This window comes from Carettochelys insculpta, chromosome 4 (genome assembly GCF_033958435.1).
Source record: "Carettochelys insculpta isolate YL-2023 chromosome 4, ASM3395843v1, whole genome shotgun sequence".
Classification (NCBI taxonomy): Eukaryota; Metazoa; Chordata; order Testudines; family Carettochelyidae; genus Carettochelys; species Carettochelys insculpta.
In genome coordinates this window covers 1,262,969-1,284,981 of record NC_134140.1, presented here as the reverse complement: position 1 = coordinate 1,284,981, position 22,013 = coordinate 1,262,969, and the positions used below count along the sequence as shown (strand labels likewise).

General features: G+C 63.6%; 1 protein-coding gene across 1 annotated transcript; it reads right to left on the bottom strand.

The window, feature by feature from the left end:
* Positions 1–15,589: 15,589 nt before the first annotated feature.
* LBX2 (ladybird homeobox 2) lies at positions 15,590–18,239 on the bottom strand. The gene is made up of 2 exons (XM_074991627.1): positions 17,571–18,239; positions 15,590–16,172 (listed from the first exon to the last, which is right to left on the bottom strand). The coding sequence occupies exons 1-2, from the start codon at positions 17,875–17,877 to the stop codon at positions 15,832–15,834; spliced, it is 648 nt and encodes a 215-aa protein (XP_074847728.1). The 5' UTR covers positions 17,878–18,239; the 3' UTR covers positions 15,590–15,831.
* Between the last annotated feature and the right edge of the window lie 3,774 nt (positions 18,240–22,013).

Sequence of the window (22,013 nt, the reverse complement as noted above, 5' to 3'; positions counted from 1 at the left end):
GGCACTAACGTGTCAGCTGTACGCCCAGAGCCAACATGTATAACTCCGGGTACAGAAACGAAACAGACATAACCAGCAGCCGCAGATTCAGTGCTTCACCAGCTTCCCTTTGACACCTCACGTGGCCCAGCTGGTACGAGACGTGATGCAAACTGAGCAGAGTGGTTACAATAACGGTTCTCAGGCTGATTAAAAAACCCAGTAATGTGACACAGGGCCTCTTTCAGCTCACAGCGAGCCCTCCAGCACTGCTCAGCCCAGCCCACCTTAGCCGTGTCTACACGTGCACGCTACTCCGAAGTAGCGGCGCCAACTTTGAAATAGCGCCCGTCATGGCTACACGTGTTGGGCGCTATTTCGATGTTAACATCGACGTTAGGCGGCGAGACGTCGAAGTCGCTAAGCCCATGAGGGGATAGGAATAGCGCCCTACTTTGACGTTCAATGTCGAAGTAGGGACCGTGTAGTCGTTGCGCGTCCCGCAACTTCGAAATAGCGGGGTCCGCCATGGCAGCCATCAGCTGAGGGGTTGAGAGACGCTCTCTCTCCAGCCCCTGCGGGGCTCTATGGTCACCGTGTGCAGCAGCCCTTAGCCCAGGGCTTCTGGCTGCTGCTGCTGCAGCTGGGGATCCATGCTGCATGCACAGGGTCTGCAACCAGTTGTCGGCTCTGTGGCTCTTGTGTTGTTTAGTGCAACTGTGTCTGGGAGGGGCCCTTTAAGGGAGCGGCTTGCTGTTGAGTCCGCCCTGTGACCCTGTCTGCAGCTGTGCCTGGCACCCTTATTTCGATGTGTGCTACTTTGGCGTGTAGACGTTCCCTCGCAGCGCCTATTTCAATGTGGTGCTGTGCAACGTCGAAGTTGAACATCGACGTTGCCAGCCCTGGAGGACGTGTAGACGTTATTCATCGAAATAGCCTATTTTGATGTTGCTACATCGAAATAAGCTACTTCGATGTAGGCTTCACGTGTAGACGTAGCCCTTGTCTGGTTCCCCTTCTTACACAGCTCTGTGAGGGGGCTGCGATGGAGCTAAAGTGGGGCACAAACCTCCGGTAGTACCCCGCCATCCCAATGAAGGCCTGGACCTGTTTCTTAGTCTGGGGTGTGGGCCAATCTCTGACAGCCTCCACTTTAGCTGGCTCTGGCTTTAAGCAGCCGCTGCCCACCTTGTGGCCCAGGTAGGTCACCTCAGCCATCCCCACCCTGCACTTCCCTGCCTTGATAGTCAGCCCGTCCTTCTGGAGTCGGCCCAGCACCCGCTTGACCTGGGACACATGGTCCTCCCACGTCTGGCTGAAGATGCAAATGTCGTCCATGTAAGCCAGGGCAAAGCTCTCCATCACCCTCAGCAGCTGGTCTGCCAGGTGCTGGAAGGTGGCAGATGGTCCCTTGAGGCCGAAGGGCAGGACCAGGAACTGATAGAGCCCCATGGGGTGATGAAAGCCGATTTAAGCCGGCGAGCATAGGGGCTAAAGCTCTGCTCTCTATCACACAAGCTAAAGGCCACGTGGCAGAGCGCAGGGCTTTAGACCCTGTGCTCACACTTTCTGTGCCTGATGCTGGCAACCCGCGGCTGTTGGATTTAAGCCGGGTGTCTGGAGCCAATGGCACTTGCCACTACCCATTGGTAAGGTCTATGGTGGTGAGGTAGTGAGCTCCCCTGAGCCTGTCCGAGAGGTCATCAGGCCTAGGCATGGGGTAGGCGTCCGACACGGTGGTCCACATAAACTATGCTGACCCATCATTTTTGGGGATCAGCACCATGGAAGAGGCCCAGGGGCTGGAGGACAACTGGATCACCCCCAGGGCCAGCGTGTCCTGGCTCTCCCCTTCTAGGGCCCGGGCTGCTTTCCTAGCATGGCTCTGCCCATCAGCGCATGGGTGCCTGTCTCTATTTGGTGGACAGCCAGGTCAGTGCATCCGGGCTGGTCAGAGAACAGCTGTTGGTGTGAATGCGGCACCTCCTGGATCTCTGTCTGCTGGGCAGGGGTCAGCTGGTCTGAGAGGGGAATAGACTCCAGCAAGGAGCCGGCTCCAGTCCTTATGAGCAAATCCACCAAGGGATCATCCCCCTGCCCCTCCCAGTGTCTGCACACAGCCAGCACCAAGTTCTCTCTGTCCCAGTAAGGTTTCATCATGTTCACATGATAGACCCGGTGGCTGTGGGCCCGGCTCGACGGTTCCACCACAGAGTTCACCTCATTCAGCTGTTTGACGACCTTGAAGGGCCCATCCCAGGCAGCTTGCAGCTTGTTCTGCCGCATGGGTATAAAAGGATCGCTTGGTCCCCTGTGGCATAGGCTTGGACCTGGGTATTGTGGTCATACCTGACTTTTGCTTCCCTGGGGCCCTGAACAGGTTCTCCCTGGCCAGGCCCATGAGCTCCATGATCTTTTCCCAGAAGGCCAATACGTACTCCACCACCGACTCCCCTTCGGGAGAGGCCGTCCCCTCCCACTTGCCTCTTAGCAAGTCCAGGGGTCCCTGCACCCTCCTTCCGTACAGCAGCTCAAATGGGGAGAACCCTGTGGATTCCTGGGGCACCTCCCTGCATGGGAACAGCAGGTGGGGTAAGTACTTGTCCCAGTCTTGGGGGTGCTGGTTCATAAAGGTTCTCAGCATCTGCTTCGGGGCCCCATTGAATGTCTCCACCAGCGCCTTGGTCTGCGGGTGGTCGGCTGTGGCCCAGGTGTGCCAGACCCCACACTTGTCCCACAAGCTTTGCAGCAGGGCCGACATGAAGCTGGACCCCTGGTCGGTGAGGACCTCCTTGGGGAACCCCATTCTGCTGAAGATGGACAGTGGTGCATCCGCCACAGCGTCAACTTCGATAGAGGTCAGGGTCTCTGCTTCTGGGTAGCAAGTGGCAAAATCTACCACCACCAGGATGTGTTTCTCCCCAGACTGGGTCGCCAAACTGCAGGGCCCCACTCTGTCCAGGGCCACTTTCTGGAAAGCTCCTCTATGATGCGCAGTGGCTTCAGGGTGGCTTTCCCCTTGTCCCAGGTCTTCCCCACCCTCTGGCAGGGGTTGCAGGACTGGCAATATGGATGGACAGTGGCAAAGACTTTGCCAGAAAAAGTTATGTAACAGCCTCATCTCTCTGCAACTCAGCCTGGGACGCAGCAGCTGGGGAAGGGATGGGAACCTCTCCTTCTCTCTGCATGGGGGAGAGCTCTTGAGACCCGTCCCCCCGCCTCCCAGGGCAGGACCCTGTGGCTCCACCTGGCTGCCCTCCCCTGTCCTGGGCAGAGTGCCCCTCGCTTCCTCTGGCTGTGGGTCCAGACAAGGGCACAGGTGGGGAGTTCACCTGGCCAGCACTGCAGGTCACGCCCCATCAGCACCTCAGCCTGCAAATGATGGTGCACCCCCACCTCCTTGGGGCCCCCCCATTTCAGATATACTCTTCCTGTGAGAAGCTTGAGCGGGATCCCGGCTATACCATTCACAGTCAGGAGGGAGCTGGGCACCGCCTGGGCTGGTGCCAACATTGGGCTGGGCCCACAACACGGGCGGAGTGTCACACCTGCACCCATGTCCCAGAGCCCCCGAGCCTTCCTCCCACCCGCCCCGGGGGCGAGGCGCTCGCTCCGCGGCGGCAGCCCTGCCCCCACCCCGTAAACCGAGAACTTGCAGCTGGGCCCCCAGAGGAGCTGGTCTGAGGGTGCCCCTCCTCCCAAGCTGAGGGCAAAGTGCCAGCCCCTCCTGCAGCTGGGACCCCGCCCAGCTAACCCAGCGAGGCCTCTCTTTGCTCAGCCTGTCTGGGAACGTGGAGCTCTGGGCCTGCTTCTGGCCCTTCTGCCCCCAGCGGTGACAGGTCAGGTCCCTGCTGGGTCCCTCGGTTGGCCACTTTGCCCGGGTGTTGGTTGTCCCTGCCAGGAGAGCGAGGGGTTTACCTGAGTGCCCCGGCCGGGGGCCCCAGCATGGACTCCCCTTCTGCGCTGCTGTGATCCCGTCCCTCTGGGGTCCCCTTCACACTCCCGAGCGGCTCCCGGCGCCCTTCGGGTCAGCGCGCACTTGTGCAGCAGGGCCCCTCTGAACAGCTCGGAGCCCCCGGCGTCCCCTCCTGTCTGGCTGCACTTCCCTTCTGCTGTGGGTGCAGCAAGGGGGTGAGATGCTGCAGCCTGTCTGCAGGCTCAGCACGACGCAGCACGGGGGCCCCTCAAGGGCGGTGAGAAAAGCCTCTATGTCCCCACCCCGCTGCCTTAACTGGGGCCAGGACGCTCACGTCAGAGCTCCACACAGCCCAGGGCCCCCAGCCCGCATCTTGGCTCATCACCGCAGCAGTTTCTTCAGCCCTGAGCTCTGCCACCACCCGCTCTCGCTGCGCTGTCCTTCCGCCTTAGCCTTCGCCTACTGCCAGGGGCTGAGCTCCACAGAGGGGCTGAGCGGGGAGGAGCAGCTGCTGCCTGAAGGGACTCTAGTAGCGCTCGGGTTTGGCTGGCTGCTGCTCAGCTGGGCAGGGGCCTGCAGTGCCCTCAGGGGCTGTCTGGTGGCTCCCTGTGGGGCCAGGCCCCAGCTCCATGGAGGGCTCGTTCTCTTGCAGCTGGGCAATGCACGGGCACTGGTGGATTCGCCACCGGCCTGCTCTCTCGCTCGGCACGTTTCTACAGCGGCCACTTGCAGGAGGCGGCTGCAGGGCCCTCCTGCCGCGTTCCCAGAGGCTGCAGCCTCCCAGCCGACGCCCAGCTCACCACAGGTCCCTGAAGAGCCCCTTGTGGGGCACGTCTCCCTTGGGTTAGGCCTCCCTTGTGGGGCACGTCTCCCTTGGGTTAGGCCTCCTTTGTGGGGCACGTCTCCCTTGGGTTGGGCCTCCCTTGGGTTAGGCCCTAGGCCCCTCCGCTTCCTGGGACCGATCCCCATGGGTCCAGGAGTAACCCCCACCCACTCTCGAGGCCTGCGAGCACTCTCGCTTGGCCTTAGCCATAGGCCCAGCTTCTTCCAGGAACCACACCTCACTGCCCTTCAGCATATTTGGGTCTCACTGGCCCCCCTTCTTTCTCTTGTGCCCCAGTTGCTTACTGCTGGATGCTCCATCCACTGGGTGCAGTACATCCCACTTCTGCCACCAGATGTCATGCAGTGGGGGGGTCCCCAGGCCCTGCCCCTCCCCACCTGTGGTCATAGCAGGGAGAACAGGAGGGTTCTTGGGCGACAGGGACCCAGTGTGGAACAGATATGTTAGCACAGATACCAGATGCATCAGTACAACCCATCTTGTGGGGGGGGGGCTCCCTGAGCTGGCCCCTGGCCCCCCCCTACTCCTCTCTCCAGCCAGATGAGCCTGTCCCACTCGGAATCCCAGTTCCAATTCCAACCAGCGAGGCCCCTCCTCCTTTGTTTCACCTGTTTCCCAGGGTGATGCGGGGGGACGGGGGAGGGGAGGAAGATGTCACCTGGTTGCCCGGGATATAAAGAGCCTGGAGGGCCGTTGCCTGCGTGTGAGAAGCCGTCACACCCAGCTGCCACCCCCCAACCACCACTGTGCACTGATGCTGTGCCTGGGGAAACTGAGGCACAAACCTCGGGTAATGACAGGACAGTAGGAAACACATGCAACCTAACAAGGGGAATCAAATCCTCACCCCCCCCCAACCTCATCACACTAGGGGCTGCCAGGCAGGGCCCCCTTCCTACCACGCTGCCTCGGGGACACTGGGGACACCCTAGGGCCTGGCACTGGGCCCATGGCTGGAGTGAGCCCCCACCCAGACTACCCCAGCTCCCCAGCAGGCGTGTGAGCAGTTGCTGGCAGCCTGTGGCTCTGCAGGGCCTCACAGCTGTCACATTAAACCTGACTCCGGGCAGGCCCTTGCAGAGCTGAACCGCATTGTTCCCGCCGCAGGGCTGGGGGAGGGGTGGGGGGGAGGCAAGGAGCAGCCGCGAGGGCTCTGTTTGAGTGCTCGTCCCGGGGCATTGGGCCAGGGCCCCTAGTGCGGCGTCCAGGGCCAGCAAGTACCCAGCGCTGACGGCTGCTCCCTGCGCCGTGGCCAGCACCCAGCTCCCTCCTGGGCGTTGGTTCTGCAGCTCACCAGGGAGTCCAGGCAGCCCGTGTGCCACGCCAGCCGCCAGCTCCCTGGGCGTCCTGGCCCTGCCCCAGCTGCCCGGCGGGGTGTCGGCAGGAGGGCGGATGGGCTCTGAGGGGAACCAGGGACCTGGGCTGGCTGCGCCGTCCCTGTTCCCCCCCAGCCTCTGCCGGGCAGGGCTGCTGGCTGGGGCAGGGGGCCAGTGGCTGGAGGGGTGGCGCGCTGGGGCACCCACGTGCAGCTCGTAAGGGCACCGTGCTTGTAACTCAGTCGAACTGACGTCTCTGGCAGGACGAGATGGAAACGGGGCCAAGCCCCGTCTCTTGTGGTGGGGCTGGGATGGGGCCTCTGCCGCCCAGGCTGCAGTGAGGCAGCGCTCCCAACGTGCCCCTGCTCACCGGCCCCCGGCTGCTTGCACGGCCACGGGAGCGTGCCGCTGGAGGGCAAAGGGCACAGGCAGACACGCTCACCGACACACCTACTGACACACACGGATGTGCACTCTGACACATGTACTGACACACACATTGACGTGCACTGACACATACTGACATGCACTGTGACACACATACTGACACACACACATTGATGTGCTCTCTGACACACCTACTGACACACATGGATGTGCACTCTGACACACACACATGCTGACATGCACTCTGACACACGCACTGACACGCATGCTGATGTGCACTCTGACACACCTACTGACACACATTGATGTGTACTCTGACACATACCGACATGCACTCTGACACACGTACTGACACACATTGATGTGCACTCTGACACACCTACTGACACACACCAACATGCACTCTGACACACATGCTGACACACACACATTGACGTGTACTCTGACACACATACTGACGCACATTGATGTGCACTCGGACACACACCGACATGCACTCTGACACACGTACTGACACACACATTGATGTGCACTCTGACACACCTACTGACACACACCGACATGCACACGCAGGCACACACTCACCAACATGTACTAACACACACACGGACATGTATGCACTCATGTCCATGAGCCTGTACGCACTGAGCCCACTTGTCCCAGCGCTTTGCAGGGGGTGGGGGGGTTTGTCCTGCTTGGCTCCGGGCAGCTGCTCTGCTCATAGCAGTGATGGCAAATGGGGCAAAAGTCCAGGTTGTGCAACTGTGATGGAGTGGGGGATACCTGTGTGTACGTGTGGGGCTCACACAGGCTGTGGGGCTCCTGCTGAGGGTAACCTGGCGAGCAGGTGACACCTCTGGGCTGCAGACAAAGGGGGAGGTGGAGCCGGAGGGGTTTGAATTGGAACTGGGAGTTGGAAGCAGTGAGTCTGGGCTGGGAGAGAGAGAGACAAAGGAGGGGGCCAGGCCCCGGCTCCGGGGGGCCCCTCGGGGCCTCCTCTCCCCAGCATGGATGGGACTGGCTGTCTCTGCTGGCTGCACTGACCCCTCTGTACCACGCTGTGTCCTGTTGGCTAATAAACCCGCTGTCCTCCTTTTGAGTGAGAGTCGCTCCTGCCTGCAGGTGGGGGCAGGGCCTGGGGACCCCCGAACCCCATCACAGTGGTGTCAGCAGTTGGAGTCAGTCCCAGAGGTGTCACACCAGAGGCGGGGTTACTCCTGGGAGTCAGCTGGAGTCGGTCCCAGAAGGTGGAGGGGCCGAGGGCCCAACCACCAGGAACAAGTGACCCGTGAGGAGGCTGACGCTGAATGAGTTCATCCCAAGACAGTGTGTTCATGGTCCTTGAGAGCGGGTGTCACAGTGAAGAAGGGGTTCCGCTGGGAGTCTGTTGGAGTCGGTCCCAGAGGGCGGAGGGGCCTACGGCCTAACCCCGGGGGGCTTGTGGCCTGCAAGGAGCCTGGCACACTGAAGGGATTCTTCCAGGGATCGTGGGCTGCAGAGGACATCAGCCTGAGAGCCTGCAACCACGCTCAGCAACTCCGCTGTGAAGTGACAGCACCTGGAAACTGAATCGAGGTTAAAGGAGCTGGACACGGCAGCGTGGATGTGCAGTGGCAGAGCTGAGGGTTAAGGAAACTCCTGCAGGGGTGAGCCCAGATCGGGGCAGGAAACCCTGGACTACCTGGAGCTCTGAACCGAGTGCCCTGCCGCAGCTCAAGGAGGGAAGGGGCAATTCCAACCCATCGTCTACTAGTAGCCAAGACAGACCTGCGAAGAGTTTTCCAGGCCTGGGCCGAGGAAGGTGCCTGTGTGTCTGTGCAGGAAAGCAGCTTGTCCACTGGGGATGGCAAGTTGTCTGTGAGAGAAGCTGCTTCACCTTCTGGGCGTGTGTGGAGACCAGCCGGGGGGCTGGGACAAAGGAGAGAGTCTCCCATTGTCTGTCTGTGTTGAACAGCAGCAGCAGCCTGGGGAGAGAGCAGAGCCTGCGTTTGGAAAAGGTGCCAACGAGAAAACTAGTCCATTGTCTGAGGAAGATTCCCCAGCCCGGGGTGGCTGGAGAGGGAACCAGGAACAAACATTCCAGGTGTGACTCTGAATCCAGCCATGGGGGCTGGAGCAGAGGGAATGGCTCTGGGATGGGCAGTGGTATCCCTGATAAGGACACTGGTCCTTGCTGCAAGAAAGGTGCTTCTGCTTCCAGGGAAGTGAATCCTTTGTCTGACCCTGTGTGGGCTCGAGATGGAGCTGGATCTGAGTGCAGCTGAAGCCCAGATGGGAAGTGGGCCTACCTCTGTGTCTCTCAGGGAGGATGATGCCGTAACTCGGTCTCACCCAGTTAGTATCATCAGGAAATCCCAGAGACCAGACAATTCTGGTGCTTGTTCTTTGCCTGGTGCTGAGGTGTTACTGGGAGGGGTGAGAGGACTCTGGCCCACCAGAGTCATCCTCCAGCCAGGACACAGGAAGAGCAGACTGGCAATGGAGTTACGCTGGCTGATGAAGATAAAGAAGCTGGCAGCAGAAGGGAGGAAAGGGATCCTGACCTTCTGTCTGGTGGTACTAGCTGTCTGCCGGGGGGGGGGCATTATGTGGGAATCTGCCTGATGGGCCAGAAGTGATCCTGGGTGTAGGTGAACCCCAGGAGCTGGTTGTGGCTCAAGGGAGCAGTGCCCCCGTGGAGGCAGACAGGGGTGAGTTGTTGTTTGGGGGAGTTCTTGAGGAAGAGAATTTCCCCGAAACTTTTCCTGAGCAGTCTGTGGGGACTGCAGAAAATGGGAGTGAGGTGAAGGAGAGTGAACAGGAAAGGTGCTTGTCTGTAAGCACCAGAGCAGCCCTTTGCCTGGGGAGAAGTTTGTTTCAGCTCCTGATGGCCAGGACCTGCCAGTGTGTGAAACCACTGGCTGTGCTCTGCAAGGGTCCAGAGCAGGCAGGGTAAAGCTTTCTCAGGAAGTGGAAGTTGGTTCAAGTAAAGTGAAAACTATCAGGGAGTGTGAGCAGCCCTGTGATGAACAAGTAAAACAGCTGCACAGTCAGTCTCTGTAGGATGCAGGAGAGGGCCAGCAATTCCCCATCTCCAGATGGTGGAAACACTTATATTCTTATACTGGATTCGACTTCTGATTCCAGGGCGAGGCAGTAGTTGGAGGTGGAAGGACAAAGGAGCTTTGGGCCTGGTGGGCCAGTAAGGGATAAACAGGGATTCCTCCATGTGGATTCTGCGTCTGGGACTCACAAAACAACTTTCAGAAATCCTATTACCACTCCTCTACTTAAGATACATTGATGACATCTTTATGATTTGGACCCATGGTACAGAGGCTCTAGAAGAATTCCACAGAGACTTTAACAATCTACACCCCACCATCAACTTATGCCTCGATTACAACATGCAAGAGATACATTTCCTGAACACTACAGTACTAATCAAGGATGGCTTGATCAGTACCACACTGTACCGAAAACCTACTGATCGCTGTACTCACCTACACCCTTCTAGTTTCCATCCTGCACACGTGACTAGATCCATTGTTTACAGTCAAGCTCTTAGGTACAATCGCATTTGCTCTGATCCAACTGACAAGAGACCGAAAACTACAAGAACTTTACCAAATATTCATAAACCTGAATTACCCACCAGGAGAAGTGAAAAAACAAATCGACAGGGCCAGACGCGTACCCAGAGACCAGCTACTCCAAGATCGGCCCAAAAAAACCAAGAACAGAACACCACTGGTCATCACCTACAGCCCCCAACTCAGACCACTGGAACAAATTATTAAAGACCTACAACCTCTCCTTAATCAGGATGCCACACTCCAGAAGGCCCTGGGTGACAGGCTTGTTCTCTCCTACAGACACCTCCCAACCTTATGAGGATCCTCACTAACAGCCACAGTCTATACCCCAGGAACACCCGTCCTGGAACCTTTCCCTGCAACAAAGCCCGCTGCCAGCTTTGTCCACATATCTTCTCTGGAAATACCATCACTGGACCTAACCAGGTTACTCACAGAATCACGGGCACTTTCTCATGCTCCTCTACTAACATCATATACGCCATCGTGCCAACAATGCCCAGGTGCTTTGTATATAGGACAGACTTCTAACTCCCTTAGACAAAAGGTCAACGGGCACAAAACAGACATCAAAACACTCCACATCCACAAACCAGTTAGTCAACATTTTAATGGAATGGGGCATTCTGTCAATGACCTAAAGGTATGTGTGTTACTGAAAAGGAATTATCGCACCATTTTGGAAAGAGAAACAGCCGAGCTGGCTTTTATATTCAAATTCGGCACATTAACACGTGGTTTAAATCGTGATGGGAACTTTCTGAGTCACTATAGGGGCTTCTCTGCGTACTTGGCTCAATCTAATTCTTGACCTCCCCCCCACCCCTCCACTCTCTGATTTGCTCACCTTGATTAGTTTTTTCTGATTTGTCCTCCTTGCTTACTGTTTTTGGTTCTCTGTGCCTTAAATATTGAGTCTGTTCTGGTCTGGCTCTGGTCTGAAGAAGTGGGTCTGTCCCACGAAAGCTCACCTAATAAATTATTTTGCTAGTCTTTAAAGCGCTACTTGACTGCTTTTTGTTTTTTCAGAAACCAGTCTGGTTTGCAAATTTCCAGACTGGCTGGGAGGGGGCCGTCTCCCTGAGATTATCAACGGCCCAGCTCACTTAGAAGGGAGGGCACACCCAGAGAGATCAGATTTCCACCCCAGGGGGCAAGAGGGATGATTAGAACTTGATGGTGCACAGAAAGGCCTCAGCCATTTAGCCCCAAAATATCAGATTCTCAAGGAGGTTACACAAAGGTTGTGGTCTACCAAAGAGCAATGTGAATGTACAATTGCAATGGGTTTGTTCTGTTACATACGCTGACTGCTGTAACCAGTGGGTGCTGCTACCAAATGCTGTAGAATTGTAGCATGTACTCTTGGAAAGAGCCATGTGACATCGTGACATTGATGTATAAGAATGAGTTGTATGTTGAAGGAGTTTGTAATTCTGACATGTCACCGTTGTTCCCTGTAACTAGTCTTGCAACCTCTCACATGAGAAGGAACATTCCAAACCTGTTGGGTGGCATGGAAGGGGAAACTGAGGCACACCTCCATTGTGGTGGTCTGGCTACTTGCCAAGGGTGGAAAGCATTTGTACCTTCCTTTACTGGACTGTAACTGAATTCCAGACATTGGCCAGAGCAGCTGTATGAGCTGGTGGTCAGATGGGGCAGGGCCCAGCCCACAGAAGAACTGTTTGACCTGCTGGTGCTGCAGCATCTGTACAGGCTCTGCCTGCCGGACTTGAGAACGTGGCTGATGGACCGGAGACCGAAGCAGGGAGATCAACCAACCCGAGGGAACCAGAGGGACTTGCCCGTCTGCATCACGTGAAAGGGGCCAAGACCAAGCTCCTGACTTGGAGCCTCCCCCGCAGGATTGTGACATGGAGGTGGTGCACATCAAGGGGAGCACCGAGGGTACAGCCGATGCCCTATCCCATGGGGAAGACCCCAAACTTCCCCAGGTCACTGGCTGAGTGACCCCGCTCAGTTCGGTCTGGAAGGGGGGAGAGATGTGGTGGAGTGGGGGATACCTGTGTGTGTGTGTGAGTGGCTCACAGAGGGTGGGGGGGGCTCCTGCTGGGGGTAACCTGGTGACCAGGTGACCCCTCTGGGCTGCAGACAAAGGGGGAGGTGGAGCCGGAGGGGTTTGAATTGGAACTGGGAGCTGGAAGCAGTGAGTCCGGGCTGGGAGAGAGAGAGACAAAGGAGGGGGCCAGGCCCCGGCTCCGGGGACCCCTCGGGGCCTCCTCTCCCCAGCATGGATGGGACTGGCTGTCTCTGCATTGATCCCTCTGTACCACGCTGTGTCCTGTCGGCTAATAAACCCACTGTTCTCCTGCCGAGTGAGAGTCACTCCTGCCTGCGGATGGGGTGCAGAGCCTGGGGGGACCCCGAACCCCATCACAGCAACACACCTCAACACAGACATACTGACACATGTACTGACACACCTCAACACACACATACTGACACACACGTACTGACACGCACTGACTCATGCACTCACCTGACACACATGTACTGACATGAACACAAGCCCAATGCACATGTACTGACGCGCACTGATACACACACACACACGTGCCTGCTGTGGTGTGGGGGGAACAGCTGGGTGTGATGTGACTGAGTGAGGCCCCACAAGGGGACAGGCCATAGGGCACAGCTGTGGGGAGCAGCCAGGAAGGGGTGTTCGGCGTCACACAAGCACAGGGTCCGTGGCCAGCCCAGCCACCAGCTCCTGCCACTCCGGCAGCTGGCTCCCTGGCCGAGCCCTGGCCCGCTTGTCCTGGTGCTTTGCTGGGGGCTAGGGAGTATTGTCGTGCTCTGCTCAGGGCAGCGATGGCCAATGGGGCAAAAGCCCAGGCTGTCCAACAAGTGGGGCGCAGAGGTTGGGGGAGAGTGACCAGTGACAGAGCCCAGTACGTGCAGTGCAGCAGGGTCTAAGTGCCCCACACCAGCAGGTGAGCCATTGGCAAGGACGGGGTCTCGGGCAGCCCCACGTGGTGACCCATTTTCCCTGCAGGAGATAGGGTCGCGCTGAGGCTTCACCACCCGAGTGTGTTGCTGAACAGCCTCAGGCAGCCCCACTGCCCTGGCACCTGCACTGGGCTGGAGTTCCTGGGGCCGGTGGCAGCTTTGTAGGGCCTGGGGCTGGCTGGGCCGGCGGTTCAGGGACCAGGTTACCCCCCGGCTAGGCCCACGGCTGGAGTTCCTGGGGCCAGTGGCAGCTCCGCAGGGCCTGGGGCTGGCTGGGCTGGCGGTTCTGGACCCGGTCACACCCCCTGGTTAGGCCCACGGCTGGAGTTCCTGAGGCCGGTGGCAGCTCCGTAGGGCCTGGGGCTGGCTGGGCTGGCGGTTCTGGACCTGGTCACACCCCCTGGCTGGGCCCATGGCTGGAGTGCCTGGGGTCAGTGGCAGCTCTGTAGGGCCTGGGGCTGGCTGGGCTGGCGGTTCAGGGACCTGGTTACCCAACGGCTGGAGTTCCTGGGGCCGGTGGCAGCTCCGCAGGGCCTGGGGCTGGCTGGGCTGGTGGTTCTGGACCTGGTCACACCCCCTGGCTGGGCCCACGGCTGGAGTGCCTGGGGTCGGTGGCAGCTCTGTAGGGCCTGGGGCTGGCTGGGCTGGCGGTTCAGGGACCTGGTTACCCAACGGCTGGAGTGCCTGGGGCCGGTGGCAGCTCTGTAGGGCCTGGGGCTGGCTGGGCTGGCGTTTCTGGACCTGGTCACACCCCCTGGTTAGGCCCACGGCTGGAGTGCCTGGGGTCGGTGGCAGCTCCGCAGGGCCTGGGGCTGGCTGGGCTGGTGGTTCTGGACCTGGTCACACCCCCTGGCTGGGCCCACGGCTGGAGTGCCTGGGGTCGGTGGCAGCTCTGTAGGGCCTGGGGCTGGCTGGGCTGGCGGTTCAGGGACCTGGTTACCCAACGGCTGGAGTGCCTGGGGCCGGTGGCAGCTCTGTAGGGCCTGGGGCTGGCTGGGCTGGCGGTTCTGGACCTGGTTACCCAACGGCTGGAGTGCCTGGGGCCGGTGGCAGCTCTGTAGGGCCTGGGGCTGGCTGGGCTGGTGGTTCTGGACCCGGTCACACCCCGGCTGGGCCCACGGCTGCTGCAGCGAGAGGCGCCCAGCACCGCGGGATAGGGATGCGGGCACCGCAGGGCGCCAGGCCCTGCCAGCACAGCCTGGCCCAGGGCCCGAAGGGAGTCCAGCAGCCAGCGGGGCAGGGCCGGGAGGCGCAGCACCAGCCCCCCGCCGGAGAACAAAGGAGAGACGGCACAGACAAACCAACAATAGAGAGGGGACGGTCACGTCAGCCCGGGGGCGGGGCAGGAGGGATCGGAGAGCGAAGGGACCCCTCCCCCCTCGGCTGGGGCGGGCCCATGGGCAAGTGACACGGGGCTGGCGGGGCGCTCTGATCTCGGGGGCGCCCCAGGACACTCTGGTAGCCGCGGGGCTATGACCTCGGGGGAGGAGCCCTGATATCGGGCAGCGGCCCCAGGGTGCTCCGATCTCGGGGGGGGGTGTCTGATATGGGAGGCTCAGATATCCGGGGGTAGCACCAAGGCGCTCGGACCTCGGGGGGGCTCTGATCTGGTGGGGCTCGGAACTGGGGGGGTCTGATCGGGGGGGCTCGGACCTCGGGGGGGGGTCTGATCTGGGGGGGCTCGGAACTGGGGGGGTCTGATCGGAGGGGCTCGGACCTCGGGGGGGGGTCTGATCTGGGGGGGTTCGGACCTCGGGGGGGGGTCTGATCGGGGGGGGCTCGGACCTCGGGGGGGGTCTGAGCTGGCGGGGGCTCGGACCTCGGGGGAAGGGCACTCTGATGGGGAGCGAGGTGAGGGGAGCGAACTCGGGGCCCACCCCCCACATCTGCCGGGTGCTGCCAGTCAGCCGCAGTCGGACCAGGGCGCGGGACCCACTAACCGCCCGAGGCTGCTGGCGGGGAAGGGGCCGGTCGGGGAGCCCCACTGAGGCCGCAGCAGCCGCTCATTAGGTGTCTCCCTTTATTCAAACTATGTACACAGGGGCCCGGCCCAGCCCCCTCCCCGCGGGAGCCAGGCGCGGGGCCGAACGGGGCGGGCGCCCTCACTGAGCCGCTCCGCCGGGCCAGGGCTCCCGCCGGGCAGGGCAGGGCCGGGCGCACCCGGGCCAGGGCTCCCGTCGGGCCGTGCCAGGCCACACCCGGGGCAGGGCTCCCGCCGGGCAGGGCAGGGCAGGGCAGGGCGCACCCGGGGCAGGGCTCCCGCCGGGCAGGGCAGGGCCGGGCGCACCCGGGGCAGGGCTCCCGCCGGGCAGGGCAGGGCGCACCCGGGGCAGGGCTCCCGCCGGGCAGGGCAGGGCAGGGCGCACCCGGGGCAGGGCTCGCCAGCAAAAAACATTAGAAACACGAAATTGCACCAGTTCCCCGCAGAGAGCAACGGGCGGGGAGGAGCGGGGCGGGGTGGGGGCTGGAGGGGAAGGTCCCGTGGCGGGCAGGCGGCAGCCGGAGGAGGGGGCTGTGCCGGGGCGGCGGGGGTCCCGGGGCGGGCAGGGGAGGGAGCGGGGGTCCCGGGGCGGGCAGGGCAGGCGGGGGCGGTCCCGGGGCGGGCAGGGGAGGGAGCGGCGGTCCCGGGGCGGGCAGGGCAGGCGGGGGCGGTCCCGGGGCAGGCAGGGGAGGGAGCGGGGGTCCCGGGGCGGGCAGGGCAGGCGGGGGCGGTCCCGGGGCGGGCAGGGCAGGGCAGGCGGCGGGGGGGTCCAGGGGTAGCAGGCAGCCAGGGAGGCGCAGGGCGCCCCCAGCGAGGTGCAGCCGGTCAGTCCGGGCTCGGCGCTGGGGCGCTGCGCTGCCCTAGTCCACTTCGATCTCCTCCTCGGCGCCCGGGGACTCGGCCAGCCCCGCCAGCCTCTGCAGCGCGGCCGGCGGCAGCTTCCTGAGCGACTCCACGTCGGCCTTCATCTCCTCCAGGTCCCGCTTGAGCTTGGCGCGGCGGTTCTGGAACCAGGTGATGACCTGGGCGTGGCTGAGGCCCAGCTGCTGCGCCAGGAGGTCGCGCTCGGCCGGCGCCAGGTACCTCTGGCAGCGGAACCGCGTCTCCAGCTCGCCCAGCTGCTGCGCCGTGAAGGCCGTGCGCGACTTGCGCCGCTTCCTGGCCGCGGGCCGGGGCCCCGGGGCGCCCAGCGCGTCGCGCCCTGCGGGGAGAGCGAGAGGCGCTCAGGGCTGGCGGCCCGGCCCGGGACAAGGCCCCGCAGCGCCGCCTCCCCTGCCCGGCCCCGCTCCCCGCACTAGGCCAAGCGCTGGAGGGACCCGCCACCTCCCGGGCGCTCCCCGCCCGCGCCGCAGCCCCAGGGCTCGGCGGCCGAGGGCGGCTTGGCAGTCCCGGGCCTCTGGGCACCCCTAGCCCCGCGCTGGCTGTGCCGGGCGCCGCGGCGGGTTGCACAGTCCCTGCGCCTTCGCCGGGGCAGGAGACGGCGGCGCGGTCCGGTCTCGGCCTGCCGGGCTGCGCGCCCCGGGACGGAGCGGCCGTCGGAGCAAGGACGGTGTGTCCAGGCCGGGCCGGTCTGTGCGCCGGCGGGGAGCGGACCCAGCCACCAGGACGTGCGGCGTTGGGCCGGGCCGGGCACTCAGCGCCCCGCGGCTGCTTGCGCCCTGCGGCGGGCACGGCCCTGCGAAAGCCCCGGGGACCGGCCTTGTGCAAATCTTCTGTCTTCTCACGCGCGTGTGCAACAAACTTCGGTCCCGGCCACGCGCGGAGGGGTCATTCACCCGCCCCACGAGCGGGCCGTGAGCGGCTCAGCCGGGTTGTGTCCGCGTGTCTGTCTGGGTAGCGAGCCGTGTGTCTGTCTGTCTGTCTGTCTGCCCGTCAATCCAGCCCTGTGTCTGTGTGTCTGTCTGGGTAGCGAGCCGTGTGTCTGTCTGTCTGTTTGGCCACAATCCAGCCGTGCGTCTGTCTGTCTGTCTGGGTAGCGAGCCGTGTGTCTACTGAGCAGCGTGTGTGCGCGCGTGTGTGTGTGTGTGTCCGTCCGGATAACAGGGACCGAGTCTCTCCCGCCGACAGGCTCTGGCACAAGTTGCGGCAGCCGCCGGCCGCCTGCGGGTCCCTTTCAGCCGCCGGGTTTGCGCGGCCCGGCCCTGCCCGGCGCGGCGGGGCCCGGGAGGGTCGCTAGCTGGCCCCGCCGCAGCCCGGCGCTCTCGGGCGAAGCCAGGGCCTGGGCCGATCGCAGTTCCCCGCGGGAGCCTTGCGCCCCGGTCTCCGCCCGGCTGCCTCCCGAGCGCGGGCTGGGTCCGGCCTTTCCCCTGGCCCCAGGCGGGCCCCCGGGCCGAGCACCCCGCTCCGGGCCTGGGAATAGCAGCCCGGCCTCCCACTGCCCCGGCGGCCCCCGGGACCGGCCCCAGCTCCAGGCCGCCCCCCAAGCGCCCCGAGCCCTGGCGAGGGGAGCCGCGGGGCCGCCGGCGTCTGCAGAGAGGCCGGCACAGGTCTGGGCCGCCTCCCCGTCCGCCTCAGCGGCCCGCGGGGACAGCGCGGCACCCCCGCCCGCAGAGCCCGGCCCCGGCCCCGCTCCCGCTCCCGCCGCCCCTCGCCCCGGTACCTTCCGCAGCCCGCAGCGCGCTCAGCTCCAGCCCCCGGAAAGTTTTGCTGGCCAGCTCCTGCAGCGCGCACAGCGGGGAGGCCCGGGTGGGCGCTCCGGGGCCGGCCGCCTTGTCCAGCCGGCGCGGCGAGGGGGCTCCGGGCCCGGCGGGGGCGCCCCGCGCCGGCGGCTTGCTCAGGATGTCCGCGATGCTGAAGGGGGTCGGCGGCTTGCCGGAGCTGGCCGGGGCCGGCAGCCGCTCCAGCGGGGGGGGCGCGGCCGGGGGCCGGGGGGGTCCCGCCGCCTTCCCCTGCCTGGCCGAGGTCATGGTCCGCCCAGCGGGGAGCCGCCTCCGCCCGGGCTGCTGGCTCCCCGTCCGCCGCCGGGCAGGCGCTCAGCAGCGCCCCGGAGCCATGGGGCCGGGCCCCGAGGACCCAGCGCCCCGGGGCTGCCGGCCTCTGCTCACGCCCCGCTCCCGCGGCCGGGCGGGCTCCCAGCGCGGGGTCCCCGCTCCCCTCCGGCGGGCTATGCCGATCGCAGAGCTGGGTTCGAGCCGGAGCCCCCACGCCGCTGGCCCGGCGCCGGAGCCTTAAAGGGACAGGGACAGGGACAGAGCCACTAATTGGGCCCCGGGGTAGGAGGAGCCTCAGCCCGAGTGTTAGCTAAGTTTGGGAGCGGGCGGCAGTGGGAGGGGACCCCTCTTCCCAGCCCTGCCGGGGGCCGGGGGCAGGTCCCGCTGGCGGGGGGGACACGGGGGGCGGGTCCCGCTGCCGGGGGGGGGGGAAACGAGGGGCAGGACCCGCTGGCGGGGGGGACACGGGGGGGCAGGACCCGCTGGCGGAGGGGACACGGGGGGGCAGAACACGCTGGCGGAGGGGACATGGGGGGCAGGTCCCGCTGGCGGAGGGGACACGGGGGGCAGGAGCCGCTGGCGGGGGGGACACGGGGGGCAGGAGCCGCTGGCGGGGGGGACACGAGGGGCAGGACCTGCTGGTGGCGGGGGGACATGGGGGGCAGGAGCCGCTGGCGGGGGGGACACGAGGGGCAGGACCTGCTGGTGGCGGGGGGACACGGGGGGCAGGAGCCGCTGGTGGCGGGGGGACACGGGGGGCAGCAAGGATCAGGCCCCCGAGAAGCGCTCCGAACTCAGCTCTTCCCGGGCACACGGCCCCGCTGGCCGAACCTGCGAACTCTCCCGGCACCGCGCACCGCCAGCCCCAGCGGCTGTCCCGCAGGCCGGAGTCCCCGGAGCGGCTGGTGCGGGGCGCAGGGAGCCGTAGGCGGCCGGGGAGGCTCCGCGGCTCTGTCCGGCTGAGCCCGAGAACGCGTCGGGCGCTCGGCTCCCCCGGCCGGGCAGGGGCCCGGGGCCCAGCTCCGCCCGGCCCCAGCTCTGCGCACGCACAGGGCCGGAGGGCTCCGGCGGCGGCGGCACCCGGGGTCACGGGCTGCGCGCGGGGCGGGCGGGCGGCTGAGCTGAGCTGGGCCGGGCCGGGGCTGTTACCTCCGGGTCTGGGCGCGGGGCCGGGCCGGGCCGCGGCGATCTCCGCTCCCAGGCTGGCCCGCGGCCGCTTTGTCCGGAGGCTCCCGGCAGCCGCAGCTCGCCTGGCTCAACCTCCGTCGGGGCGGGCCGGCCTGGGGCTCCCGCGAGCGGGGCTCGGGCGCGGCGCCCGCCCCTGCCCCTGCCTCTGCGGGTCCCCCCGCCCAGGCCCAGGCCCCCGGGCCGCTCTAACGCAGGGCAGAGCCGGCCGACAAGAGCCTAGTCCTGGACTGTCGTAAAGGGCAGCGAGAGCCGCGGCGGGTCAGCGGCTCCCCCCGCGCCCGGCTCGCCCGTCCCCCCGCGGCGCTGCGGGGCCCAGCCCTTTACGAGCCCGCTGCGCTGCGCGCCTGGCAGTGATTAGCGCCCGGCCGCGCGGCGCTGGGTTTGGGTTTCACCGCGCGGCCCGGCGGCAGAGCCCCTTCCAGGGCAGCGGGGACCCCGCCGGCACAGGTGAGCGCGGCGCGGGGCTGCTCCTGGCTCCGGAGCTGCGCTGGGACCCCCGCGCTCGGCGGCCCACGGCGAGCCGGGACCCAGCGGGGCTGTGCGCCCGCCCTGCCCCGTCTGGCTCGGCTCGGCTCTCGGGCAGCCTGGGGCCCGCGCCGGCGGGACACACGGACACCGAGATCACTGATAAGCCCTGGACTGGGCGAGTTTGCTACGCACTGCGGGGTGTGCCCAGACACACCCACACCCCGGCACACGCACATCGATACACACACATCGATACACACACAGAGGCGCACACCCACATCCACACCGATACACACACACAGGCGCGCGCGCACACACACCAATACACCAATACACACACAGAGGTGCACACCCACACCCACACGGATACACACACAGAGGTGCACACCCACACCGATACACACAGGTGCACACCCACACCGATACACACAGACACCGATACAGACACACCCACACCAATACACCCACACAGGCACACCCACCCACCCACACGATACACACACACACACTGATACACACACACACTGATACACACACAGACGCACACCCACACAATACACACAGGCGCACACACACACACCGATACACACACAAAGGTGCACACCCACACCCACACCAATACACACACACAGAGGCGCACACACCGACACACCCCAATACACACACAGGCGCACACACAACACACACACCAATACACACAGGCACATGCACTGACACACACAGAGCGATACACACACAGAGAGACACACAAACACCAATACACACATACAGACACACGCACTGATACACACACCCCAATACACACACACAGAGGCGCACACACAGATACAGACACACCCCCGATATACACACACGTGCACTGATACACACATACCAATACAGACACACACCCTGATACACACACACACAGAGGCACACACACCGATATGCACCCACGCACACCGATACAGATACACACACACACAGGCACACAGACAGATAGAGACACACACCCCAATACACACACACAGAGGCACACACACCAACACACACACAGAGGTACACACACGGATAAGGCACACCCCCCAATACACACACAGAGGCACTCACACCAATACAGACACACACACACACACTGATACACACACCCACACCAGTACACACATACTGATACAGACACACACACCAATACACACACACAGAGGCGCTCACACCGATACAGACACACACACAGATACACACACGGGTGCACACACCGACACATCCACCCACTCCAATACAGACACACACCCAGATACACACACAAACACACAGAGGCACACACATGGATACACACACACAGAGGCACGTACACTGATACAGACACACACACACACACACACACTGATGCACACACACCCCAATACACACAGAGAGGTGCACACACTGATACAGACACCCCCCCCCGATACACACACACAGCCCAATACACACACAGAGGTGCACACACTGATACAGACACACACACACACACACACCCTGATACATACGCAGAGGCACACACTGATACAGACACATACAGACACACACTGACACCAATACATACACACCAATACAGACACAAACCCCAATACACACACAAAGAGGTGCACACGCTGACACACCCCCACACCGATACAGGCGCACCCACTGACACACACAGCGATACACACACACTGATACACACACAGAGGCACACACACACCAATAGACACACACACATCCTGATACACACACAGAGGCGCACACACCGATACAGACACACACACAGATACACACACCCCAATACAGTCACACACACAGATACACACACCCATACGGACACACACACAGATCCACACAGCAGCCACGCACACAGACAAACACACAGACACCCCCCATACGGACACACCCACACGCACCCTCCCACCCACCCTGCACAGACACACGCGGGCAGGCCCAGACTCTGCTCAGGGCTGTTCCAGGCCCCAGCTGTGTGAGCCGCCGCCCTCCCACCCCGGCCGGGACCCAGCGCACAGCCCCGTCCCCTCCCGCCCGCGCAGCGCGGCACCCCTCGTGCGGCTAACGCCGCGGTGCGAGCCCCGGCTGCGGCCACCGGCCTGGCGCCTCGGGACGCCTTTCCCCGCCCGTCCCCTCACACCCTCTGTCCGTCCGTCCGCCCCTCCGTCCGTCCCCGTACACCCTCTGTCCGTCCCTCCGCCCCTCCGTCCGTCCCCGCACACCCTCTGTCCGTCCCTCCGCCCGTCCGTCCCCGCACATCCTCTGTCCGTCCCTCCGCCCCTCCGTCCGTCCCCGCACACCCTCTGTCCGTCCCTCCGCCCGTCCCTCCCCGCACACCCTCTGTCCGTCCGTCCGTCCTCCCGTCCCCTCACACCCTCTGTCCGTCCCTCCGTCCTCCCGTCCCCTCACACCCTCTGTCCGTCCCTCCGTCCGTCCATGCACAGACTCCGTCCGTCCGT